The sequence below is a fragment of the Chrysemys picta genome, chromosome 5, assembly GCF_011386835.1.
Source record: "Chrysemys picta bellii isolate R12L10 chromosome 5, ASM1138683v2, whole genome shotgun sequence".
NCBI classification, from domain to species: Eukaryota; Metazoa; Chordata; order Testudines; family Emydidae; genus Chrysemys; species Chrysemys picta.
Genome location: NC_088795.1, coordinates 21,902,443 through 21,924,741, shown reverse-complemented (window position 1 = coordinate 21,924,741; position 22,299 = coordinate 21,902,443). Strand labels below are relative to the sequence as shown.

Genomic DNA, 22,299 nt, shown 5'->3' with positions numbered 1-22,299 from the left:
TTGAGTCCCATCTTTAATCTAACACATTTACCAACATTTTACCATATTAATTGTAGCATCCTACCACAGTATTTTACCGTGTCCTCATATGAATTGCTATTCCTGCTTCTTAGTTATTGAATCCATTCCTGGTCTCTTGAATTTCACCTGACGTTAATAACAACAACAAAAAAATTGTGTGTGTATATCCCCTGCTTTGTCTTTAGTGCTGTACAATTCATTTAACCTCTGTTAGTTTCTGATGAGTCAATGTACTTCAGAGAACATGTAACGAGCACCAGATGTTCAAATATGGTGGCATCCCTTTTAACCTGCAGTGTAGAAAGCATTTTCAACTTTTGCCATTAGTGACTCTCAATGCAGTAGATCAAGGATGCTTCAGTGGTTTTAAGACATAGTGCACAGTCTCAGCTCTGAAATGATGCTAACAAATCTCTGGCCAGTTACTGTAGTAGAAGTTAAGACCTGACTCTGGTGGTGTGTGTTTGACTGAAGGACAAATGTGATGTACCATAAATTTATTAAGATAAAACTGTATGGAGTTAAGGGATTAAGTTTATACATTTTATGGGTGATGGGATAATATGAAATCCTCCTTAAAACTAGGTTTGACTTTAATATGAAAGATTACAGGGTTTATCACGAAGGAAGCTAAGTGTTTTGATCCATGCAGAATCTAACAGACATACTGAGGTCTTGTACAGACCTCCTGGGCTTCTGGTGACAAAAATATCCTTAGGCTAACAAAGTTTCATTACTAATGGATCCATCTTGCAGTTATAATAATCAAAAGCTCAAATACAGGTTGGTTTGGGGGCTTTCACCCTTGGTATTGCACTTGTATGTTACATTTTATTTTTTTTTAAAGTTTAGAACCCAGATTTTATTTCAGTTCCTGTGCTTTTTAGAGGGGTTTTGGAGTTGTAGCCTCAAGCCTACAGCTAGTAAACACAGCCCGTTAGAACTCTATTAAACTGCTTTTGATTCTTGAACTCCTATTACTAGACAAAATGCTTTCAGCCTTCTTATTTAGAGAGGAGCTGAATACTAAGTTGGTGTTCAAGTCAGAAACACTGGCTATCTCATTTGAACCTCTGCCACTGTTGTTCTCAGATATGTGAAATTGACAGGCACAGGGCCACCGTAAAGCTGAAAAGGGGAAAAAGCTGATGGGTTTAGTGATATTTTGTCACTTGAACAGTGGCCTTCATTAATGATGACTGTGATGGGAAAATGAAATACTTTCCGTTTCAATAATACTGAACTTATGCTGAGCTGGGAATACCCTGAAAGAAAACAGTGAAGAAGAAGAAAGAGAGGCTTTATTATGCTCTATACCAGAAGATTTGCAACTGTTTTCTCTCCAGCCCTTTTATAAATGGATCAAATTTCAAGTTTACAAAACTGGGGGCAATGAAACTAAAACCAGATGTCCCGTTTTATTGTTGCTTTATCCCTAATAAACTATGCAAAATGTGTCCCTGGTGCAATAAGGACCACTATTTAGAAAAAGCTTAGCACTCCATCCATTACCTGAATGGAATGGGCAGATTTGCAAAAATGCTCAGCCTCCAGCAGCTCCTATTAAGGAAAATCTGACTGATCACGTCCGAAAATCCAGCTCTAAAATGTTCACATTATAATAATGAAAAAAAATTTGTTCAGCCTTTGACTTTTCAATTGCAAATCCAATATCTGCATTTTATATTTATTTCTCCTTCAAAAGATTGCCTTTTTAAATGCCTTGGAGTAGTGTGGTGTTGCTCGCATGCCTGCAACCTCCAAAAAAACAGTACATCTCTTTAGCACCTCAAAATAGAAGAGTGATGCCAAAGTGACTGGTTTAATTTTAAGTAATATTTAATGTTTATTCCTGTTTGCTAGAAGTTGTCTTCTAGGTGTGTATTGTTATAGTCTGCCATGCAGAAGCCATTGGTCCATCCTTCCCCACTCTATTATTTTGTCATACAAAAGCAGAAATTGGGTGTTGGTGGTAGAAGGGGATAAATTGTATCAGTCTGTCATGCTGTCTGGAGTGGCTCATGACCATGAGTGCCTAGCATCTGAAGAAGTGAGGTTCTTACCCACGAAAGCTTATGCTCCCAATACTTCTGTTAGTCTTAAAGGTGTCACAGGACCCTCTGTTACCTCAGGACAGACTATCAAACGCAGGACAGACATCCCAAACGTGGGTAGTGTGTTCTATAATTAGATTTCACCAAGCTAGTAACAAATGTGATCTCCTGGATTACTATCAAAGACCTACTATGGAGTCGCAGGCAGTCCCCTTAGACTGTCATCTATTTTTCCACCCAGACAAACTGAACTTAATAATAAATAGTCACTTACACCAAAAATCACCCCACATTTAGGTAGCTCCCAGTCACTTAGTCCAGATGAAGTGGTACTCTAGATCCTACACCAAAGGCAATGCTTGCAGCCAATCCTGTAATAAACTATCTAAAGGTTTATTAACTAGGAAAAAGGAATAAGAGAGTTACCTACAGGTTAAAGCAAGCAAACACACACACACACACACACAAATGAGTCACCATCTAAATGTTAAGTGTGACAGAGTTGTGGTGATCTGTCTGTTCAAAGTATCTTTCAGAGCAGCCCTAGGCCGCAGCCCCAGGAGATCTTTGGCTTCAGTTTAGAGTCTCTGGCCCTTCAGAGTTCAAACAGCCAAAAAGATGCAGTTTCTTCTAACCAGGGATTTTTATTCCCTTCCCCCAGAGTTGAAGATGATGGGACAACTTCACTTGTGTGTTTCCTCTTCCTGGATGTTGGGGGAGTAATCAACAAAGTCTTTTGTTGTCCGATGTTCCACAGTGGTTTGCCTGGTATCTATGGGCCTTCTTTTGTTGGAAAGGAGATAACACTTCTTGTGGCAAGCTAGTATTTCACCCTTGGTAATGTGTCTCTTCTGACTGGAAAGAGAGGAGTGATTACAGTTTCAGAGCAAACATGTTTATAGTTACAGAGAAAACACTTAAATATTACCTTATAACATGAGCTATAGAAATTACAGGTGAGATTATGAAATGCTTATATGTTGTTGCATGTAGTTGTCTAAACACAATATAAATTTTTATAAGACTAATACCTATTTTGAGCAGAAGTAACATACAGGTGACCTGGTCTGGTCTCCAGCTATGAGGTTGTCAGTTCTTAGCTAATGCCTGCAGCCTGGGCAAGACCTGGTATCTGGCCTGCCAGCGTCACAGAAGCTACTGTAAACAAATTATCATATGAGCTACTGTAAAGCCTCTTGTTTGACAAAATTTTCAGATTTGTCACTGTGGTCCTAAGATTCAGGCTAGTGTGGTCTGTGTACCAACTTCATAAAAGAATATAACCTCCCCCCTTTCTTATAACATGAACCTTGGCACAACACACTCAATCACTGGCTTAAAAAACAGTTGTGTGAGGTAGGGGACATTGTACACTAGTGACATGAAGCAATCAGCAAGTTTCTGAGATGGCCATAGGAATCTTTTTTTTTTTTTAAATAAACACTGCAGTTCATTTATTTTTGGTTCACAGTACAGCAGGCATTCTCACACTTTTCATAATGGCTTTATCTTGAGAGAGCATTCCTTAGACAAGCTCCCTACTGGTCTACCAATTACAATTCCATTTCTGATTGCACAACATCCCTACTACAACTACTACAGCAGTTGCCTACATGGGAAGGTAATGTTAGAAAATATATATGAAAATTAGCTGCCCTTAAAGTGATAAATATTTTGTCCTTTTTTGAATACTCTCATTGTATCCTGTTGTTGTCTCATTTGACTCCCATTTGTTTTGTTCCTTTCTCTCCCCATGCTCTCCTGCACATGTTTCCCAGCCACCTGGTCATGGGCACATGCTCCCTTGCTCCCTTTTACATTCTGCATGATTGCCTGATCCCATAATCTTCTCTACATGCTGCTCAGGCTGCTATTTTCTTGTACGAATACCCTCTTTCCCTGGGCATTCCCCTTCAGCTGCCAGCTCCAGTCCCTAGGGGTGACTCCTGTTTCCTTTCTTCCTTTTCTCTATGGCAGGGGGACCAAACATAGGAAGCTAGGTTAGTTCCTCATCTTTGTTTCTGGTCCCTTCCAGAGGAGTCTAAGCGCTTCTCTACAGAATTAGCTTGAAACAAGGAGAAGCCATCACCATCTGACCTGCCAGTTCACTGTGGACCACAAGCATGTCCACCACTGTCAACAGTTAGAGAACTTTTGTAAGTTGCTGCTGTAGTAAAAATGTGAAGGCCCAAACCAAGTTGCCCCCATCCATATGTCTGCCTTAGAGATAAATTACTTCAGTGATTTCTAGTGTGAGAGATTCTGCTGACGAAAGAGACTGGGAGGTCAACTATTCTTGAAATAACACTAAGAGCACTTAGAGAGGAGACCCGGGGGAGGGGAGGGAGTGAAGTTTTTAAAACTATGGACAGGAAGGGGAGGAATATTATATGTCAGGCAGACCATGCTGATAGCTTTCTGGACCACGGCCCTCTTCCTTTGCACCAGTTGTCTTCATTCTCTTCAAATTCCTCCTCAAACTCCATTTATTTCACTTGATTTGACTTCTGTTCCTGGCTTTCTGCTTGTCCAGAACTGATTCTCCTCTCACTTAAACTGAGGTATATCAGGAGTAAATTCACAGAAATCAGTCGTGTTACCCTGGTATAAAATCAGGGTAGGTGAGAGGACACTCAGAAACCCAGTCTTCATTCAAAAATACCAGACCTATAATTTCAGATAGAAATATCAGATGATATGATTTCTTTCTTGTAGAACAAGATTCACATGGCTTTATTTGTTTCAATCATTTTATTTCCGTTCCCTGAAGTGAGTGCAGCTATGCCAATCTAAACCAGGTGGAGAAGCTATTTCAGGTGTGTTGGGTTTTTGAGTTCAATATCTGTGCTTTCCATTATTCATTTTCTTAATGAAGTGATAGCTATATTTAGAGATCATTATAAATAATTATATAGTTATGTATATGTGTTCTCATAGACGTATAATTAGATAATATCTAAGAAACTCATGTGTATTTACATGAATTCTCTGGTAGATATTTGTTGGCATTATTATGACAGTCATCACTATGGCTTTGGTGTCTGCAAGAGAGAGACAAGATATGCCCACATACGATAGTGATGACTGCCATAGTAATGCTAACAAATACCTATCAGAGAAGTCATGTAAACCCATATGCATTTGTTATATACTGTCTCTCCGGGTCTCACAGCAGGGCGATGGCAGAGATGGGAATAGAACCCAAGTCTCCACTAGGCCAGTGGTTCTCAAAGCTGGTCCACCGCTTGTTCAGGGAAAGCCCCTGGCGGGCCGGGCCAGTTTGTTTACCTGCCGCGTCCGCAGGATCGGCCGATCGTGGCTCCCACTGACCGTGTTTCGCTGCTCCAGGCCAATGGGGGCTGCGGGAAGCGGCGTGGGCTGAAGGATGTGCTGGCCGCCACTTCTCCCCCCTCATCCCCCCATGGCCTGGCATGGCAAACCATGGCCAGTGGAGCCGCGATCGGCTGATCCTGCAGACGCAGCAGGTAAACAAACTAGTCCGGCCCGCCAGGGGCTTTCCCTGAACAAGCGGCGGACTGGCTTTGAGAACCACTGCACTAGGCTATACTCCTCATTTAACTGAAGACTTAGCTGCAGCCTCCCATCCAGAATTGATTCTCCCAGAAAACAGCTCCTGGTTATTTCTTCCATCACTTCGGGAAATTTTCCAGTTGTAACCCATTAATTCTCAGAAAGGTGAGGATTCGCTAATGACTCACACCTGGATTTAAGCTCTTGAGGGAATCCTGCTTCTTCTGTTCTCCTCTATCACTGTGGCAAGTTAGAGCAACCAGTTTGGATTAGAGACCACACTCGGTCCAGCCAGCCAAGTACATAGCCTTTCTGTTTGTCTTCTAGCTCTGGACTGACAGAGTTTAGCACAAAATATAAACAGAACTGATATCTCTGGGTAGGCATAAAGATGGAATGCAGACCTCTCCAAGTACTATTTGAACTGAATAGAATGCTCTTCTGTCACAAATAGCTATGAACAGAATTCTAGCATCTTTTAGAAAAGATTCTGAGACATTTCTACAAAGAAAATAAAAGGCACAACCAGGAAACTATGCATCAGCTAAATGAAGTCTATACTTTGTATGGGGTTCTGAGGTATTTAATTGTTTCTTTGAAACCTACAGCTCCCGCAGGAATGCAGTACAGTGGTGATTGGCGAGAAATGCTTTTCTTCTACATTTGGCATCTGTCACTACAACAGGCAACATAATAATATGCATATTGCTTTGATTTCAGACAAAGTACCTAAGAGTAGGCCAATATTTTCCCTAACAGTTGTTTGTTACAAGTTTTTTATTGGAACAATCATACTTTTTCTATTAAAAATTGATTGTGATTGTAGACAGCAAGAGCTAAATTTTAATCTACAAGAATAAAATCATTCTTGAGATGAAATGAGAGATAATGTTTAAAAAAATCCTTAAATTGTTTAATGCTGCTACTTAAAGTTTGTAATATAACAAGTACATTTTCAAAGAGTTGTGTGTGTTTCTAGATGTGATTTCCACTGTATGCATATAGTATTTAATTCTTCTGAAACTTTTTGGGAGTGCAAAACCCAGAATGCACAAGTGATTCCAGGCAAAAAGGATTTTGTGTTCACAATCTCTTTACTTGGTGATATTAGTGACATTGTTATTTTCTCTGACTGAACATCTAACTTTTGAGTTGCTTTCATATATGCCTGCAACATAAGGCTGATTGTATCATCTGAATTATCTCCATTTCTCTTAAAATCCCAATAAAATTTGAGAGATGAATTCTTCCCTAAAGCTTGGACTTTTTCAATATAGTTAGAATGGCAAGCCAAGTCAATGTAAGCCTAATTATTTAGAAGAATAACCCAGTTTCCTTTAGTTTAAAGCTATCTTGTTTTGAAATAAATCTGAAATAAAGGGAAAACTGATCAGGTGTTTTGAATAGTTTGGCTAATTCTTTTTCCTTTCAAAAGAGAGATAAAACTTTCATGAGTCAAATTGAATCGAAAAGGATTAAAAGCACTGCCACCCCAATTGTGTCTCTAGAAGGGAGACTGAAAATACAAAGTATAATGAACTAAACTCATTTTCAAAAGTGATTTAGAAGCTTGATTTTTATTGATTGGGGATTGGATAGCAATAACCCTAGGGAAGTTTTCTTGCAACTTGCATCCACAATACAGTACAGTCAGGCCTCAATTTACACAGGTTTTTGTTTTGTTTTGTTTTTGCACAGTTTCAGTTATGCACGGTCAATTAATTGTGACCCTTTATTTTTGTACACAGTGGGGATTCACTTTTACACGGTGCAGTGCGGTCGCCAAGATGCACAAATCAGTGGCATAGGCAGGACCCGACACTTGGGTGGGCCCTGACTTCGAGTGGGTGTGCGGGCAATGATGGGGATGGGGCACATCTCCCCTCACCCCCTCCAGCCAGTGTTGCGGGGAGCCATGGAAACTCTGGCCAGGGGCCCCCCAGCCCCAGGCACAGTCGGGGCATGGGGGCTTGCCCTGGTCCATCTGGCACTCCAGCCGGGGAGCGGGGTCCAGGGCTTGCTCCACTCTGCCCAGAGCTCCTGCCAGGGAGGGAGGTCAGGGCACAGGGGCTTGCCTGCTCTCTGGATGTAATGCCAGGCAGATGGAGTGGGGTAAGCCCACCATGCCCCAACTGTGCCGGGTGCGTGCCTTGGGGGCCCCTTGCCAGAGTGTCCATGGCCACCCACAAGGCCAGCTGGAGGGGATGTGTGGAGGTAGCCCTGCCCCAAATCCCTCTTGCCTCCGCTCCCCTGCCCTCGTCGTTGCCCGCCCACCCACCTGAAGTCAGGGCCCATCCCAATGCTCCACACCCCGGCCTTCCCAGACACCCCAGATGAACACTCAGAGTTCTGACTTCAACAACATGATAATAATGCTGATACTGTATCAAGTTCATCCTCAACATCAGTAAAGGTTAGTACCTGTACTCTAGTAAGTTTCAGTTCTGTACTGTATTGTATACATTAGGAAGGTCATCTTGTGATCCTGGAACGAAAATCCTTATTTCCCATAGACCCTTGGTATCTTTTTACACAGTTTGTTTGCACAGTGTTTTTTAAGAACATAACCACAGTGTAAATCGAGGCCTTACTGTATTTCCTTTTGCATGGAAGTAAACTCTAGGGATGAGAATACAGGTCTGGATTGCTAGTATTTCATAATAAAACAAACAACCACTGTCACTCATCAGTTTTGGGGGTTTTGTGTGGAGTTTGGAAATGGACAGAGATTAAAGTTAGATTCCAAAAATACTGACTTTAGTAAAGAGAATTTTTTGTGAGCTTTAGTTTCTGCTGTGCAAAAATGAGCTTTATAAATCAGTGACCCATTTCCCCACTGAGAAGCTCAAGGGCTGAGAGAAGAGACAAAGGAAAGGTCTTGCTGTGGCATCAACAGGAAGTGCTGAGACAGAGAGCCTGCTAATAGTCAGCAGTTGAATGAATTTAGCAGCTAGGGGGCAGGGCAGAGGGAAACAGACATAGACTGGGATTCCAGACACAGCCCCTGCAGGGGGAGAATGAATCTCTTGCAATATATATGGACATGGGGATAACACAGTGCTTCTCATTGCTTTTCTTTTCTGTCTTCAAATCAGATAAACTAGTCTTCAGCTTTTTATCATTTCTCTTACTCTTTCCTTCTGCTTGTTATCTACTGAATAGGCTTGTGCTTTCATCTTCTAGTTTCCACATCACTGCCACAAGAACCATCTACACTACAGGCAATTGCTGCAGGTGCCCAAAAAACTCAAGTCACTGCTCTTTAATCAAGTGTATGTTAGGAAATGATACTTAGGAAATGATACTTAGGTTCTATTTGTCTTAAATGTGCCTCACACACAAGGACAGATCTTCTTCTTCTTTTTTTTTTTTTTTTTTTTTGGCTGAATCTCAGAGGTCAACAGATGAATATGTCCTTGGGGAAGGTAAGTGGGGAGAGGAAGATCTATCTACAAAAGAGTGATTACAGCACATTGTTCTATGAAATAACATTGGCTGCAGTGGCTAATGGTCTTGGATGCAAGTGGTTTAGTAGTCTTCCAGCTGGAAGAGTGGAGCTCAGACTACAGTGCCGAAAGCATAGGGTGTTACTGTAGATAGTAGATGTTTGGATGAGGATAGTAGAGAGTTTGGGTCCGTGATAAATTCATGGGGAAAATTCAACTAAGACAGCATTTTTAGAATAATTTCCATGCCAGCCAGATCCAGGACAGGGGATTTTGTGATGCTATCTGCTGACTTTCATTGGGATGAAAAAATTGGATTGATTAAAACAAAGAAAGAAAGAAAGACCAGATGACGTTACAGGGCATATCCATTCGCACTATAACATAAAGGAATGGAGCTTCATACTTTCAATGTATGTAACATGGTACTGTCAGAGTTTGTAGGTTTGGCCAGTAAGCACTTCTGTGCAAAGTATCTCTGGCATGCCCAAAGATTACATTGTATTTTGGAGTGTTACAGCACTGAATTGACTTGGCAATAGGCATTTGTAGCAAAAATGCATTGAACAATGGTTCAGCAATTTAGATAGTCAATGAATTGTAATATTTGTGTCATAGGTTCATGAATGCCATGATAGCAACATGAAATCTGCTTTAGTTGGGCTAAACATTGAGGTTTAGTGATGACAAATGACAGCAGTGAGCATTACTTAAAAGGAAAAAATGGATGTGTACATCTAATCCAAAGGCTAAAAAAGATAATAAGAAAATGCACAGTCCAGGAATATTGAATTTCCACTTATTGCTCACAGATAACTAGCTGTTATATATGTATCTTGATCTGTCCATATTCAGTTTAATTTATAACTGGGACAATTTGTTTCTGGATCCTGTTTATCCTACTTTGCCTTCCACTTTAATGGGTCTTGGAATTCATTGCATTATCGTGACCTTTTTGGGAGACGCAAGAAAGAAGTGGCTAAGAGGAGCCCTCCTTATGACCTGATTTAACAGTAACACTTTGATTATCTAGCAGTATTATCTTTCTGTGTAGCTGTTGAAGGTAGGATTTTCAAAAGTGCTTATGTGACTTGGAAACACAAGTTTCGTTGACTTTCAGTGGGACTTGTGCTCCCAAGTCATTTAGGCACCTTTTGTACTTTTACGCTCCACACTTGCTTTTTATAGCTCCCACCAGCATAGTACTTGAGAAAGTTTTATGAGCAATATGTCATATGCACAAGTTTTTCTCTCTCCCTCATGTGTGTATGCGTGTGTGTGTGTGTGTGAGAGAGAGAGAGATTATGGAAATGTTATTGTGAAAAGTTGGAATCTGCATTTGATTCTAAAGGCAGAGAGATTCACAGTTATTATGACCCTTCAGGGAAATAGTTCTGTAGTTGTGTGCCACCAACTGAAAAAGCTGTATCTTCCAATCCCATGGGTTTCCCTCATTTGATGAACAAATGACTTGGGTCATGCTGAATGATGCTATTGTAGTTGCTCATAGTTAAAAAGGGGGGAAAAGAGCCTCAGAAGTAGCTTGGGCCTATCTCCACCACTGGGAATGGTGTTTGCAATACTGAAGAAGACTTACTAGCACCATTTTATATTTGAAGTATCCCTTCCCACACTATTAGCTGATCATTAAAGCCCCTATCCAGCAAAGCACTTAAGCATGTGCTTAAATTGGAGCATATGAATAGTGCTTCACTTAAAGTTAAGTACAGGTTAACTGGATTAAGGTATAATTGATTCTAACCTTACACAGGAAAATGACTTCCCATTTGGCAATCCTAGTTAAACTAAAATATGTGTTAGTACTGCTGGTGAATCTGTTGGCAATTGAATCTATATAGTATTCCAGATATTCAATACATGCTTTTTGACATACTGTATACAGAGCTAGGAAAATAAAGCTAAACCAGGTACAGTGGAGAACAAAACAGTTAATTTTCTAAATTACTCCATTAAATACCAGCTCTGTTTGTAGAGGAACTATTTGTATGGGTTTTTTTTAAATTATTATTATTATTATTACAAATGAAAGAAGCTTCCATGTGGCAGTATTTCTGGTTTGCTTTAGATTCTTACATGTAGCCCTTACATGCTTTGAGAGTGAATGATAAAAGGAGGAGTGATAAATAGGTTTTTCCAAAGATTCAAAAGTTCTCGAGTTACTGCCAGTGACAGATGGTTTGTCCTTGCTCATCACTTGTCTTCTTGACAGCATATCTCTGCTCTCTGCAAAATCTATCCCAGTGTGTACTCAAGTCCTTTAGAAGAAGAAAAATATTTTCTGTATCAGCCATGATGTTTCACATTGGGCCAATGGCGTTCATGTTTGACCAAGTGGAATCCCTTCTTCACAATACAGTGCAGCATTTATTTTATAGGCAGTCTGGAAAATTGCTAGAGTTTGAGATTACTACCTAAGTTTGTAAGTGATCCCCAATTCTAAAGTTGCAAAGATTATAAGAATATTACTTTATATCAGTACTGTAGATGCTTCTGATCTCCTATGAGTAGAACTGCCTGCCCTAGGCGTCTGTCTCCCATACTCTCATTGAGTAGCACTTATGCAAGTATTCTCATAGATTTCAATACGATAGCTCATTTAACTACTTCTCAGTGTGTGAGTAAGGTGGCAGAATTGGGATCTTTGTGTTTGTTATTGCTTTATCTTTTCACAAAATTTGGTTTTCAGGTTGAACTGTTTGTGTGGCTGCTTTACTAGGACATAAAGAGTAACCGCCACTGGGACAAATCCTCAGGTGGTATAATGTATTATTGCTTCACTGGCTTCAATGGAACAATTCTAATTTACTCTATTTAAGTAATTGGCCCTTAAAACCCAATATAAAATTAGCCTGCTAAAATGACGCTTGGATGTTTGCTGTTGAAGAGTTATGTGATATGGCAATACACATTTGGCAGTGTATCTTAACTCTCAACAGTGCTGGAAAGAGAGAGGAAGAAAAATCATTTCTTGAATTCTTTGGTTATACCATGACACTGTTGCACTCCCTGCACAATAAAGTTGCTGTGGATTGTGAAAGAAATGTCAGCTCAGCAGCACCAGGTCTTTTATTTAATATTGCTACTTTGGATGTGAATGTCAGGCAGATGTATTTCAGTGAGCGAAATAAAACAGTTTTTCACGTTTGAGATTCAAACCTGATACCAGGTAATTAACATATTGATATTTCAGTGTTGCAAGATTTCCAAGCAAGTCCCCAAGATGGTGATACCTATTGCTCCATGCAGCATTTTTTTATCTTTATTAAAAAAGAAAGGTGTTGGAGTGTTTTGACACTGTTTACATATCTGCATGGGTTCATCTGTGGCTATAAAAGAGTTAATTGTTTCATTTAATACTTGTGAAGGATTTCATTTTTCATGTGCTTTCCAGACCTCATTATGAATGCATACTATAGTTTAGTTCAATTTTACCCTAAGATGTGAGTTGCATAAACAACACTATCACCTGCTTTCTGTCTCGTATGGAAATTTCCAGTCTGTCCCTTTTATGTGTGCAGAGCACTACTTTCTGTCACAAAGCCAGCAGTATGGGCAGATGAGTTCCAAAGCTGCACAGTACTCAAAGGTTTGGGGTTATTAAACTCCCTAACTTGTGGGTGCCCCCTACCAATTTGTTTTTAATGCTTTTAACTTACAGGTATCAGATTCCTTTTAATTACTGCCCTCACTCTCATTGAATGTATTGGTTTATATATTCCTTTGACCCCTTCCACAAAATGCAGAGTTCATGCCAGCTCACTGGGTATGCATGAAGATGTTTACCTAGACCACAAAGAAATGATATTCTTCCTTTAGTGGATCATCCTCTCGGATGCCGAATGAATGCTTTAACTTTGCGAACACATGAGTAATAAAAAATAATTTAAAACAGCTTTATTACATGGCCTCCATGACATTATTATGTGGCCTTTTAGTTATGAGTACTGAGGTTTAATTTGAACCAGAAATGTTCTTTGCTTCTAATATCTCTCTGTTCATTAAGGCATTCTTATTTGGTCTCCTCCCTCCCCAGTGAAGATGCAATGGACTCCTTAAATGAACAAAACTGCAAACTCAGTAGAAAGTCAAGGGCATTGTGGAACGTTATGTCATGACACTAAAGGCATGCCTTGTCCAAGTAATGACTTTTTACTGACAGATAATTGGATCTAGGCTGTGTTAGTGCTAGCTTTGATTTTTTTTTTACTGTTCTAATATAATAATGAACTTGTAAACTTGTGCTTCATAACTGCTGATCAAGAGGACTGTTCTATGTTAGATTATGCATATTATTATTTTATCATCAACTACTTTCAGAAAGCTGCAGTGTTCAATGTCAGACTGATTTAAGTTTCAAAACAGTTCCTCTAAGGAGGAGGAGTCTATAAAATATTTGATTGGGTTATTAAAATCTTTCTATTGTGCCCAAACTCTGAATTTTTGTGGCATACTACAAAAGCACGTAAGCACAATAATGTAAACATGTCCAAAAGATATTAATAGTAGAGTGGTGGTGATAGGAGAGTAGGGCTAGGCACCGTACCCACAGTACCGTACCCACAGCTAGTAAGAGAAAGTCCCTATCCTGAAGAGCTCACAATCTATACAGACAAGTTTGGGAGATAGGGAATAGTATTAGCATCATCATTTTGCAGATAGGAAAGTTCTACAAAGAGGGTGAAATACTGACTCTATTGAAGTTAATGAGAGCTTTGCACTGATTCCAGTGGGTTCAGCATTTCATCCAGAGACATTGTTGCCCAAGGTCACACAGGAAGTCTGTGGCAGAGCCAGGGCCAGCTCCAGGCACGAGCCCAGCAAGCAGGTGCTTGGGGCGGCCAACGGAGAGAGGCGGCACGTCCGGCTCTTCAGTGGCAATTCGACAGTGGGTCCCTCACTCCCTCGCGGAGTGAAGGACCAGCCGCCGAAGACTGAAGCTGCTGCGGTAGAGCAGATCGCGATCGCGTCTTATCTTTTTTCTTTCTTTCTTTTTTTTTGCTGCTTGGGGTGGCAAAAGTCCTGGAGCCGGCCCTAGGCAGAGCCAATAATTGAACCCTCATCTCCTGACTCCCAGTCTGATCACTTAACCACAAGATTATCGTTTATGGAAGAAAACCCACCTCTTCAGAAACTTTCCTAACCCCATGATCAACCTCCCAAAGATTCACCTTCAACCCTAAAAAAATTCAGAGGGGAAAAGATACTGAAATCTAAACTCTTCTCTGGCAGCCTTCAGGGCAAAGTGAATTCCTAAAACAATGACAATTCACTAAGAATGTGAGTCCTTTGTTCTAAGACTGCCGAGATGTTAATTACTCACTTCGTTTTGTATGTTCTCCTATAACATGTGTGATCCCCTTGTTCTTAATCTGTCCACCTTGTGCTTAGCTTGGCCACTCTGATCACCTTCCCAGACCTGAGGAGGAGCTCTGTGACATTCAACACTTGTTCCTTCCACCAACAGAAGATGGTCCAATGAAAGATATTAAATCACCCACCTTCTCTCTCTCATTGGCTACGGGTCACAGGTGTTTGTAGTGCCTGGGAGGGGCTGAAGTCTGAACAAATACATGTTGCATTTGTATCAGTATGTAATTTAAAAAAAGTGAACCTCAAAGGTCTTGATCTGCTGAAGATGTCCTGGCTGACTGAAGGTTAAAAAGCTGACTGCATTATATAAAGAGCCAAATAAGTCAGAAACCAAATTTGAAATAGAAGATAAGGTGGATCAAACCAGTGCCTTGGATATATAGCAGCAATCATCCTCATTTTGCGTTTTAATTAGAGTTGGGTGAATTATTTTCAGCAGATATTAAATTTGCCAAAAATGTATTTTGTGGGCACCAAAATTCATGAATTTTCATGAATATGTACAAATGCACCAAATAATTTTAGCCAAAAAAAAAAAATTGGGGGGGACTGAGATGCCATTCAGAAATTAGCCAGAGAAGGAGGAGAGTGGTGGTACCAATCCTTTCCTTGTAAGTTTTAGCCCAGTCTCCTGGAATGGGGGAGACCCCCTCTTCCTGATGTGGAGAAGGGATTGGAACTTGAGTCTATGGCATTTCAGGACAGTGCCCCAGTCACAGATACTCTGATGTGGATATTTCCCAATCTCTTATGTTAAATTGTTCCACTTTGTATTGTTCAACCGGAGTGATTGAGAGAGCTCCATATCAGAATACCCCGTAGCCATGACACTCTCCTGCAATGTCAGAAACTCAAGTTCAAATGCCATCTTCATAACAGGCAGAGAGGGGAATTGAACCCTGGTCTCCCATATCAGGTGAGTGCCTTAACTACTAGGCTACAGCTTATAAGGGAAGTACCACTTTTATCTCCTCCTCCTTCTGCAATTTCATAATATAGCCCTTAAAAAGTTGCAGAAACAAAATGTTTGGGATCAAACAAATTATTTCATTTGACCCAAAACTGACTTTTCCAATTTGGTTTGATCCAAACTCTTTTTTTTCCCCCCCGATTTTTTTCAGAACTGAAAAATCAGTTATTCACCCAGATCTTAATTAGAGCTGGGCAAGGAATGGGCACTCTGTTTCATGGAGGATTTAGAGATTTCAAAATTTGGTTACATTCCGATTCAGTGTAAAAGCCCCAAATTCTCCACAAATCGGAATTACCGTTCTCTGCTCATCTCTAGTCAGAGCCCAGGCTTCAGGGCAGTCCATCTAGGAAGCTGTCCTGTAGCCTGGAAACCTGGACTTCTAAGGGCCCCCGAACTTAGGAGGTAGGGCTTTTGGGCTCTTGGCTCCCCATCAGCCCACCAAGCAGGCTGCTGAGGAGCAAGGTAGGCACCAGGCAGGTTTTGACAACTGTCTGGCAGGTAAGAGTCTGTTGGAAATCTGCCTGGTTTCTGGCAGCAATTCCTCAGAATTGACATGGTCCTGCGGAATGTGTTGATTTCAACAAATCTGCAAATTACAACTAAAAATGTTTCTTTTGAATTTTTCTTAATTTAGTCTTTAACTTTCTATGGCATTACAGTACTAGGAAATTTTCTTTAGGAGGAAGTGCTTGACTATTACTACTCCCTCAATTTCTAAACTCTCTCTTCTCTTATTATTGGTTATCTTCCATCTGATTTGATACATGATATCTGATCAGACCAATGACAGCCAAGATGTGTGCTTTGTTGCTTCACATCATTTCACTGTTCAGTTCTATCTTGTCCCTGTAGGTGTGTCATAAAAGTCTACTGTGGGGAATTCAACAAAATATCAAAATAATATATTATTATTACCAAATGTGCAAGTGGTACAATAAAGATGGAAAAAAGTTCAAAATACAAAGTAGGGAGTAGAAACAGAGATGTGTAACTCAAAACAAACAAACAAAAAAGAAAAAATGTCACAAGGGCTCCGGGAAACCCATTTTAATCATTCAGTAGTTGTGGGGTACTCTGTGTAGGGTCTTGAAGTCCTCTTGATAGACCAGCATCAGATGAGCAGCTCATTCATCAGGTGTATAGCATGCTCAACCACACCTCAGTTACACAAAGGGCTGTTGCTGAGTCCCCAGATGTGGTCATTGGCTGCACAACCTACCCCGTGGCATCTGAAATGGCTGAGCTTGCACCAGAGATAACATGGCAGCTCAAAGCCAGGCAGTCTCTCTCCTGGCTGAATGATGAGGAAGGAGTTTCTTACAAAGGGAGCAGCTCTTTCCTGTTCTGCTTGTCACAATGAATAAGTAAGTTTGTGTGCGTGACTTGCGCAGCTAATGCACAAACACTGGGTAGCTTGGCACTAGCTCTCTGCTTCTCAGTTGCCTCTCTGTGCTCCTGTGTGGTTAAACTCTTCCAACAGGGTAGTAGATGTACAACTGAATGGAACAATGAGAATAAAAACAGAGGCTATCAAAGTAACAAGCAAAGAGCCCTCTCTACTATCTCATCTCTTAACATCAGGCATTATACATGAGAAACCTTCTTGACAAAATCCAGGAGATGCCACACTTACCTCTTCTCAAAGATAAATGGGGAGCCCCTTGCCACTGACTCATCAGTAGGACCAATCAAAATAACATGACAAAATAGTAGAACCAGTATAATAACATGGAGAATATAATTAGGGTAACCAGATGTCCCAATTTTATAGGGGCAGTCCCGATTTTTGGATCTTTTTCTTATATAGGATCCTATAACCCCCCACCCCTGTTCCGATTTTTGCTGTCTGGTTACCCTAAATATAATGCACTGTATCTAAATTCAATGTTATGTCATGAATTACTACAAATAATGTTTAAATTTACCCAGAGATACATTGACACAACAATCTCATTTCCCCAAATGATCATCTCAGCACTGGAGAGAGTTTCCTATCTAAGGCCTATTTATATGTAGCTGCCCAGAACCTGCTTTCAGTCTCTCTCTAGGTTAGAATTTCCTGTACTGCACATCAATATAGCAAGTGAGAACTGACCCCAGTTCCAATGCCTCTGAATTAATAATGGTGGTTTTCAGTTCTGGGGATCTTACCTCTCTCTTAAGATTAGTAACCAGTTAAATCTCTCTCCTTTGGTCATAGTATTATATAAATTACAATCATCCCAAAGCCAAAAAATCAGTGCTGTGCATCCCCCCGGCCTCAATAACAGTAGACTACTACCATTCATCTACCACAGTGTCAATGTTGTTTTATGCTTTCACAAAGCAGCATTACAATACCTGGCTTCCTTCCCCTGTGATTTATAGCAGTTCTAGGTGCTTACTGTTTTAGAGCCAATATCGGTAGAGTTACCAGATCAAGCAAAGCCAATCTTGGTTTAGTTTGCAATGCCTGTTCATTTGAACCCAGTAGAACGAACTGAGATGTCCAGACATTTTTGACATTCTTCTATGATTTTTCCCTCCTCTGCTTCCTCCTCCCCACTTCCTATTTTGGTGTGAAAGTCAGATCCTGCAGCTGCCTCTTTCCTGGGCTCATGACATTGCCGGCCCACTCATCTCGCCTCCTCTTCTTCTTCTTTCTCTTTGTTCCTCCCCTGAGTGAGTCTTGCCCACGAAATGAAGAATGATAGCACAGAATAAAGAAGGGGAGATAGCATCTTGGACCCACCACAAAGACAGCTTTTGGAATCTGTTTCAGTGACAAGATAGAAGTGGGAGGGGACAGCAAGGGACTTGTGAAAACAGAGGCAAGAGTAGGTCATTCTTTACATGTAGTCTCCCAAAACTGCCACAATGACACATTCCTCTTTCTCTCTCAAAAATATCTTTCTCCACCTATTCCTCTATTCATATAATCCCCAAATGTTTTAATCTGGATGACCAGAATCTCCACATTTCCTTCCCACTCACACATCCAAGATAGGTGAACATTGAGAAGATATCATGGTTTGGAGATTTAGAAATTTGGTCAGTCTGAGACAATAGCTATCTTGTCTGAGTGCACTGATTCTTCGCCGTTCTTTCTTCTGCTCCATCTCACCATACAGTGTTAAAGCAAAAATGATTTAATTTTCTTCTGAATCAACTGAAACCTATTTTCTTCTGTTATGCCTGCAATGAAATATATTTCCATCTTTAATTAGCAAGTCAAACAATAACACAAATGCGTCTGCTAAAGGTTCTCTATCCTCAGTTGAATAACAGAGGTCTTTCAGAGCATGTGCTCCTTTTTTTGTCATTTGCAGAGAGCATCCATTCCATTTATCTATCTATTTATTTAATTAGCGTTTATAAATAAGCTGACTGATAGCTGCTTTGTTCTCTATTTCAGGTTGTGGAGACTAATTTGGTTGCTTTTGACTGTCACTGGATCATTATAAATGAGGTAACTATCAACCAAATGTTGTTGTGAAGCATGAATCCTGTTTTCATACATACTGACAGTGTTCACGCTGGTCTTTGCCAACAGGAAGCAGTAACTACAGCAAAGTCGAGGCATGGGAGTGAGAGCATTGCTTAATAAAATCAGAATGACAAGTTTTGGGGCTTTGTTTTTGTTTTGTTTTAAATAAAAGGCCTTGTATCAATAAAACAAATGAAAAACAGTCCCCTACTGAGTATGTTTAGCCTTTCCTTTTGGCTTGAGCTGCCTGCTTTGGGAGATCTTTCATTAAAAAAAAAAAAATCAAGCAAACAAACCAACCCCTCCCTCCCAAAAAAACAATTCTTTGTGAGCACAGTGACTGCTTCCTAGTGACGTGCTTGTGTTCCATTTATATTTAAATGTTGTTTCTAAAACTTGTATGTGTTCTTCCCTTTGCCCCTTTAAAAAGCAGGCTGGTACTAAAACCCACTGAAGATAGAGCCATATATGAATATGTATAAATAGTGAACAGGAGGAACCTTTTTCAAGTACAAACATATCTGTTTTCAATCTGTCTGAGTCTGACCTTGTGGGAATTTTTGCAAAGACGATTGATTAAAGGATCTGTTTTTAATTATGAAATAAACTCTACCATAAATGCTTGCCAGGCAACATCTGATAGGTCAAAAAGCAGAGGAGCTACACATAGAAAACACTGCGCAGTGAAGTTGTTTTTGGATTATACAGTGTTCAAATTTTTCTCTGTTGTTTTAAAAGGAGTCATTTATTATGTCTACAAAATGCTTAATTGGAGAGATAATTATTCCCAAGTTTAATGTATAGTACCTATATCTGTATATTTTTTGTAAAACATTGTTTAGAGAAATGACATGTGTAATTCCTGATCTGATTTTGACTGGCCACACACTTCTGTTTTCATAGTCGGTCATTAGTTATCCATTGTTATAATACAATAAACAAATCAGAGTTGGTTTATTGATTCCGGTTTTGTTAATGGGAAAGCTCACCTCAGAAGCAGCATCTGGTTACAGTTAGGTCCTGTTTTACCTTGTCTTTCTAAACTACAGGAAGGTCACAAGGTGAACCTATAGGCATAATCAACCATTTTTCAGTTAGCCTAGATTAGAATTCAGTCATCTTCCTGGTTCTTTGCTCTGGTGACCAGTAAATCACTTCCACTGTTTAAAGTTACCAGATACTATTAAAAATTATCATTTTCCTCAATTCCTATTCAAGTCAATGGCAGTCTCTCCATTCACTTCAGTAGGAGTTGGATTAAGCCCATAATTCATAGTTAGCCAAAATGCTGGTAAATCACTTGGGTGGAAGTTCTTAATGATTGATGAATATCATATCTTCATATCATGTTAGTCAATTTTAATGAATTTGAACTTTAAAAGAAAAACATTAGTGTAGTAAACTGGAAAAGCTCTGATCATAGTACATGTTTTCTATATGCTGTAGAACCTACAGAGTCACAAATCAGTTGTTCTGTGAAATGGATTCTGCCCTATGAGCCATATCCATGCATGAGAGGGTAAAATGAAGTTTTCTCTGTTCTAGCATTTTAAATATTTGCAATATTTTGAGGACATTAAAATCAGATCAGAATCAAATAACATCTGTTCACGGTGGCAAAAACTGAATCAAGATTGAACTTTGACCTATCATTTATACAACATTTTTTCCTTTGTTACTTCTTTTGATGTCACCTTATTCAGACCATAACAAAAATGTGAATATATTCCAGATGGTGAATGTTTGGGAACAGTATTCTGCCTTTTATGTCACTTTACCAGTACACTACAGAAAAATACCTTTTTCCACTTTGATGAAAATGGGAGATTTGAAAGTGGAGTGATGGCTGCCTATGCCCTTTATTGTTTAGTTTTCTGTGTTGTTGTAGCTGTGTTGAGCCCAGAATATTAGAGAAACAAGTCTAGTGTGGTAAGTAGATTTACTCCACACACACACACGCAATCTAGTTGCCAATTACTGTATCCTTTGGATTTACACAATGGGCCAGACTGGGAACTCCATGTTCACAGTGGCATGTAGTTATTCACACAAGTACTCCCATTCCAGTAAATCTAGCCCTTTATGACGGATGTGTTGTTTTGACTAAATCAGAGCCACCAAGAAAGTGACTATAGCCTACCCTAAACCTAGAACTTAGGTCAACCTAGCTACATCACTCAGTATGTGAAAGATTCAAATCCCCTGAGAGATGCAGTGAAGCCGACCTAAGCCCCTGTGTAGACCCCACTAGGTAGACAGAAGAATTCTTCCATTGACCTAGCTAACACCTCTGAGAGGTGAAATTACTACAGGGATGGAAGAACACCTGCTGTTGCTGTCGTAAGTGTCTACACTACAGCTGTGCCACCGCAGTGTTTCCAGTATAGAAATACCCTATTTTACATGTCTTTTCTAATCCTCTAGTCTTCAGCATTTAAGATGAATTATGCAAATGAGAAATACATTATTTGGCAAACAGTTAAAATAACTGCTTACAACTAGCTGCCAAATAAAAATTAGGAATGTATTCCCTTTTACTTTTGGATTGGAAACAAAAAAATCTGAACAGAAATGCCATTCATGAATGTGAATCTGCCTAGTTTATTGGGTTGCGTATATTACTTCAATTGCTTATTTTAAAAGGCAATAATGCTTGATAACATTTACTTAATTTTATTGTCCTATTAGTTGATGTTTAAGGAGATGTATTAAATTAGCCTTGACAATGTGCATCTAATGGGAATTACTATGGAAATTTGAAATAAATAAATATATAATAAAATGTTACCTTTAATACATTACCATATATATTGTATTGAAGGCTTCATAAAAATGAGGTTGCACAATTTCATATGTCACAATCAATCATGTTAGTACTTGGTAATAATACCAATCTCCTCTCCCTGATCAATGAATTCAGTTGAGAAAACCCTCTCCAAATAAATATTTCCATCTCTTCAGGGCCCTACAACAGCAGATGGCATTGTTCTTTATTTAAATTTCACAAGATTCAGAGATTTGGATATATACAAACCACAGGTTGAGTAATAGATATGAGAAGGGGTTTCTCTCTGTTTCTGTTTTCCTTCTCTGCCACAATAAATTTAACCTCTGGCAGCCTAAGGGAATCAGGCTAAATTCTCTTGTCACCCTTTTGTCATATTTGTGCATTCATTACAAATTTTATTTTTAGCTGATAGTAGGAATCGAGAGAAATTGTATGTCTGTATTTAACATGAAAGAAATGGTTTATTTATTTATTTATTTGTAAATAGGTGGCTTACTTTAGTTATTAATTAAACTGTGCAATGTAATCCCACTATGCCCAGTGCTGTCACCTGTTTCCTACTGCTCTCTCTTCAGAGGACAGCCCAAAGCTCTTTGCACTGCTCACAGTTATTATAGGTGAAACACCTT

The 22,299-nt window shown here is 39.7% G+C and overlaps 1 protein-coding gene across 4 annotated transcripts in view; it reads left to right on the top strand.

Annotated features, from left to right (window-relative positions):
• The window catches only part of GRID2 (glutamate ionotropic receptor delta type subunit 2), a 1,049,702-nt gene that overhangs the window by 680,358 nt on the left and 347,045 nt on the right, over positions 1 to 22,299 (top strand). For all 4 annotated transcript variants that reach the window (XM_065596092.1, XM_008179090.4, XM_065596093.1 and 1 more), the window contains one exon: positions 18,811 to 18,864. In XM_065596092.1, the coding sequence (XP_065452164.1) occupies positions 18,811 to 18,864 (54 nt within the window). The remainder of the gene's footprint in view (positions 1 to 18,810; positions 18,865 to 22,299) is intronic.